We start from the raw sequence: 6,000 nt of genomic DNA, 5'->3' as shown, positions 1-6,000 counted from the left end.
TCTGGCTGTTGCCAGGTAACTGTGAGGAGGAGCATATCTGGCTGTTGCCAGGTAACTGTGGGGAGGAGTATATCTGGCTGTTGCCAGGTAACTATGGGGGTGGAGTCCAGTCAGAATACCAACAATCACATCTTTATCTATTCTGAGCTTTTTGTGAATGTACATTCTGAACTTTTACGAATGAATCTTTTTTCTTTTATCACTAGCTAGAGGGAAAAAATAGAATGTTTCTTTTTATTTTAAATCTAAATATAAGACATTTTGTTAAGTATTAAAAGATACATTGATACTTGATTTTTAAGTAATTATAAAATAACCTTAACATTGAGAAAATAATTTGAATAATCTTCTTGATAAATGCCCATACTTTGAAAGGAAAATACTGTATTTACTGTTTTGATATAAGTAGCAGAAAACATGTAATAACGAACTGCTGGTGAAGGATTTGCTTTGATAAGTTTGAGTTTATTTTATTTTATAACTCAATAGGTTTTGTGTATGTTCTGAAGCAATTGTAATGGATAGCATTTGAACATGCTAGCTTTTCTTTGAAAATGTTTATTTTTAATGTCTAAGGAGATGTATATGTGTGTGTGTATATATGTATTTATGTGTGTGTGTGTGTGTGTATATATATATATATATATATATATATATATATACCTACTGTTTAACTTGTAGCATGTTATTTTAGAGAAACTTGTTTTCCTGACAAGCCTCCTAATTCTATTCTTTTCTTTGGCACAGGACCTGGAGATAGTGTATTCCTATTTACATGGTATGGAAGCTTTGTCTAACCTGAGGGAGCACCAACTAAGGTGAGTATTCAATTTTAATAATTTAACAGTGATAGAATGCCGTGGGCCTCTATGTTTCTTTGTTAGTAAGACTTGAGCTTAAAGACAATGTAGCTCATGGATACTCTGCTTGGTGTAACCCCCTGCTCCTCCTCACAGTTACCTGGTTTGCCAGGTTGAATTCAGTTGCATTCACATATGTTTTAATGTTTCTGTATAGTAAGATTCTTGCACTTGCACCTCAGTGTCTGCCTCTACTTCCGGACAGTGATGAGCTTCAGTTGGTACAAACACCAAAGGGGGTGGTGTTTGTTATTCCTGGTCGTTATATGCATGTCTACCTCTGTCTACAGCTCAGCACTCAGATGTGTTTTAAAATATTGAGCAAGTGATTAGGCTCATTGCTTTAGTATGGGCTAGATCTGTGAAGGAATATACTTATTACCTCAAGTATGTAGCTGGCTCCTTTGTGGGCAGCATTTTTTTTTTTTTAAACTTAGAAATACAGTTTAATTTTCACTATGCTGCTTTCTTTTTTTCCTTTTTTCTTTTTTTATTAGATATTTTCTTTATTTATATGTCATATGATTTCTCCTTTCCCAGTTTCCCCTCCAAAAAACAAAGAAACAAACAAAAACAAGAACAAACCCCTGTTGTCTTCCCCCTCCCCATGCTTGCCACCCCACCCTCTCCCACTTATTGGCCCTGGCATTCCCCTACACTGGGGCACAGAACCTTCACAGGGCCAAGGGCCTCTCCTCCCATTGATGATCGACTTTGCAGTCCTCTACTAGACACATGGGGCAGCACAGTTTTTATCATGTTGGTTCCAGTGGGGTATGCTCATATAAGTATCTTCCCACTTCTGTTGTACAATAATTCACTAGTTTCATTTATAGTGACCCAAGTTTCATCATAAAGAGGTGACTCGGCTTTAACTGCAGTAGGAAGTAAGGAACTGTGTGAAGAGAGTTGCCAACTAAGAGAAAAGGAGGTCTTGTTTCTTTCCATTCTGTCTGGTTGTGATACCAGCCACTGTTAATTATGGAAGGAACACCCTTTAAACACTAATTAATTTGTGAGCATGGCAGTTTCATATTTGTCTGTTAATTGAAAAAAGTATCAAGAGGATTGAATGTTTCTCAAATTAATTTTTTAATGAAAATCATTTAAATTAAACTCAATTGTAGATTAAGTGTTTAAAAATCTAGACAGGTTTTTATTAGAAAGAGCAAAACGGGGATTTTTGAAGATGACTCTTTTTTCTTTTCTTCTTTTTTGTTTTTCTTTTTTCTTTTTTCTTTTCTTTTTTTTTTCTCTCCTCAAAACAGGGTTTCCCTTTGTAACCTTGGCTGTCCTGGAACTTGCTCTGTAGATCAGGCTGGCCTCGAGCTCATAGAGATCTACTTGCCTCTGCCTCGCAGGTGCTGGGATTAAAGGTGTGCACTACCATCATTGAGTTTATTTGATATTTTGTGATGACAGTTTTCCTAAGGAAAAAAATTCAAAAGTAGGAGTAATAGCAAACTCATACACCTAGCAGCTAGCTTCACAATTACCTACTTTCTGACATTTCTGAGGCGATTAATAGGTAGAAATACTGGTTAACTCAAGAGTCTAACCTTAGAGCCTAGCCTTAGAACGCGTTTCAAAGCCTTGGAAGATTGGTTGGCATTATTACACAGTTGAGCCTTCAGATGCCCCACTGCTTCTGCATGTGCTGAGCAGTCTTGTTTCTAGCAAACAACAGCCTAGCCTGAGCGTAGCTTTAGAACAGACCATAGGTGGCTTCTGTAGCAGAAGAGGCTCATGCCAACCACTGACTGTCCGGAGTAAACTGCTTCCATTTCCAGGAAAATGCACATGTTTCCTTGAGGTAACTTATTTTTTTTCTAGACAGGGTTTCTCTATGTAGCCTTGGCTGTTCTGGAACTCACTCTGTAGACTAGGCTGGCCTTGAACTCACAAATCCGCCTGCCTCTGCCTCCCAAGTGCTGAGATTAAAGGCATGCACCACCACTTACTTTCTTTGAGTTTTGTCGAGTAGGTTTTACTCTGCATTGACAGGGAAGAGGCAGCAGACACTTGCATCTCTAACAGTTCTGCAGGTGTAGATGGTAAAAGGCTCCAGGTGAGATTTCATTTACCCAGCCCAGCTCTGGCTGACTCGGGTGAGCAGGAGAGCGAGTGGACACTTCAGCAGGTGCCTGCGTGTTGCTTCACAGCCCACACTTTGCACCTTAACCCTTCAAATCTTAAGGTGTATTTTTCCAACACAGTCTTAGCTTTTTTCTCTTGCTTAATCTCTACACGCTAGGAGTCGCATATTTGCTGAGTAAGGAAGTGTGGTAGTTAGCAGAGCCCAGAAATCTCTTAGCAGGGAATCGTCACGTGAGCACTTGATGCGGCTTAGTGCTGGGATCCCTCCCCCTTTCTGCTCTGATGAGGCCCAAACTCTGGACTCTACCACTGAAATATGGCAGCCGAATGTAGTGTTAGAAACGAAAATCCTGTTGAAGGACATTATGTTCCTCAGCATTATGAATTAGCAATTATTACTTTATAGACACACGGAGATCATTAAGAAATAACAAAGTCATAGTTGCTACACTCTTTGGTTCTCAGGGATTTGACTCTACTTTTGCTTAAGCACATCTCCAGAGCCTCTGCTTCCACATCTGTAAAGTGTCGTCATGGTGATTCCTAACTTGCTTCCTCCTTCTTTCCCATTTGGTGTTTGTTAGAAGCTTCAAACTTTGCAAACGAAATTTGGTAAAGTTGTATCCTATTGCATAAAAAAGTCCTATTTATTGCAATGTTGTAAACATTAATTTCTTCCCTATGCTGTGGGAGGAATCCAGCCGCATTCTGAGAACAGTGAGAAGGACCTGTTTCAAGGAAACCCGTGATAGTTCTTAGAGGCAAATAAATCTTCATAGTGCAGATGTTAAAAAAAATGTAAATATACAGAAAACATAAAGAAGAAAAAATAATTATAATCTACTTTGTTAAGAGTGTGATTCTGGGCTAGAGAGATGGGTCAGGGGTTAAGAGCAGTGACTGCTCTTCCAGAGGTCCTGAGTTCAACTCCCACCAACCACATGGTGGCTCACAACCATCTGTAATGGGATCCGATGCCCTCTTCTGGTGTGTCTGAAGACAGCTACAGTGTACTCATATACATAAAATAAAAATAAATCTTTTTATTTTTTTTTATTTATTTATTTTTTTTTAAGAGTGTGATTCTGCTTTCTGAATTTACGTGATACCAGGAGGTATAGTTCCCAGGAACAGCTAAGGCTATTCTGGAACAACCTGGTCCCAGTGTGTGAGAACCAGCTCCAAAGTGCAGTGAGGGCAGACAGGCAGGCAGATCTAGGACTGAACATGGGGCACTTCCATGATAGAACTATAGTCCCAGTGGTGGCAAGGCTAGAGGACCTGGGTGAATTAGGTCAGAAGTAGGACGCTTAAAAAACATTCAGCACTGAAGTGACTTTATTCCAGTTGGGTTGGACCTGATTTTTCTTAAGTTAATACCCAGGCTATCAGCCACTTAGTTGACTCTAATGGCATCTGGGTCAGTGTTATTAAAATCCCATATTCCACGTACATGGTTGTGAATACTTGAAGCATGCTGAGCTACTACATCAAGGGAAGCAGACCAACCAATATTACTTAGGGGCAGTCATGGCCATTTTGATTCAAGATGTAATCATGTCAAGCTGAATCCCTCCTTGCAGGGATAGCAGGAAGAGTCAGGAAAATGAGCCCTGGAGAGTTTTTATTGAGGTCAGCAAACAAGAAGGGTCCCAGTGTGTCCTGGCTAGGGAAGAGCAGTTGTTCAGAATGAGGTGGTGCGGGGGTGTCACGCTGCAAGAGCTTTTATTTACATGAGGAGAAATAGTCGCACTGTCATCCCTGTGTATTTTGGAAAAGTTAATTGGTATTAATATGCCACAGGAGAAAAGACACATGTTCATGAGAAAAATTTTGAAAAATTAAATATTCATATTTTTCACTTTTTTTAAAAAAAATTAAGGCTTGTATTAGCTGAAATAACAAATCCTTTAGTTCTAAAGTCTCCATTTGCTCACTCTTCATGAAAGTACTGAGTCAATAAAAGCCTGCATTGGCTTGAAATTCCACACTGTTCAGTACCATTTGTGTTGAGCTGTGAATGATGTTATCGCCTTTTAAATTAATAGGTTTTCCTTTCTGACTTGGGTTTCTACTCCTTCTCTAATGTGTTTACCTTGGAGGACATGTTGTGTCTGCATGCCATTTTTAAAGTATGAAATACCTACCCAATAAAGTGCACGTGGGAGCCTGGCTCCCATTAGATGGCTCATTTTCTAGTGCCCAGGTGGAACTGTGTGTTTGGGGAACAGGTGGGGCAGATTTTAATTTGTTTTGCTGAACTCTAGAGCCATCAATACCTGTTTTGAAGGTAAATAATTTAAATGAACATATGAAGTAATAAACTTGAAATTTCACCCCGTGGCTCATTTGAGCTGTTTCAGATGGCAGATGTGTGACTTCACTGTCCTTTTCTCTTACAGGTTAATGTGTGAAACTGTGAGATATGAGAGACATGAAGCTAATGAAGTTCTATACTAGTAGGTATTCCTTTCTGATTATATGTTGTATGATGCAGTGGCCAACTCCTTCAAGTGTCACAGGATTAGCAGCAGCTGGCTCAGTTAACCTGGCCTTTCAGGGGGGAGGGGGCTTGGAGAAGTTAACTTACTTTCCATAGTGAGAAATTTGGGACGTTTTAACTGTTTGCAGTAGTAAAATGGCTACCTCACGTTTGTATCTATACCTCTCCAGTGTGGTAAAGATGGGGTTTTGTATTGTCAATATTTTCTGTTCTTGTCCTTGTCAAACAGGAAGTAACTCATAGTCATCTTGATATAACAAATAAATATTCCCATAGCCATGGCAGGTGGCTCAGTCTAGGAAAAGGAAAATGAGCTTCTACATCTTTTATTTTTAAAATTGTACTAATGTTTCTTTAAAGATGTGGATTGTGTTTCTTAAAGACTAACACCTGGCTTTTAAAAGCGTGGCAAATCCAGAGGAACACACCCTGGCATTCTTAAGTCTCAAGCTGCTCTGCTGTTCTCACTAGTTGGTGACATTTACCCTGATGGCTGCTTCTCATAGCACTTACTCAATAGTTACTCCTTCTCAGGCAGAT

The 6,000-nt window shown here is 39.4% G+C and overlaps 1 protein-coding gene across 3 annotated transcripts in view; it reads left to right on the top strand.

Moving 5' to 3' along the window:
* Positions 1-6,000, top strand: part of Rapgef2 (Rap guanine nucleotide exchange factor 2) — a 228,872-nt gene that overhangs the window by 67,259 nt on the left and 155,613 nt on the right. For all 3 annotated transcript variants that reach the window (XM_031374120.1, XM_031374122.1, XM_031374121.1), the window contains exons 2-3: positions 748-818; positions 5,360-5,416. In XM_031374120.1, coding sequence (XP_031229980.1) covers positions 748-818; positions 5,360-5,416 — 128 coding nt within the window. The remainder of the gene's footprint in view (positions 1-747; positions 819-5,359; positions 5,417-6,000) is intronic.

Source organism: Mastomys coucha, unplaced genomic scaffold (genome assembly GCF_008632895.1).
Source record: "Mastomys coucha isolate ucsf_1 unplaced genomic scaffold, UCSF_Mcou_1 pScaffold16, whole genome shotgun sequence".
In the NCBI taxonomy this organism is placed as follows: Eukaryota; Metazoa; Chordata; class Mammalia; order Rodentia; family Muridae; genus Mastomys; species Mastomys coucha.
This window is presented reverse-complemented; position numbering and strand designations above follow the sequence as displayed.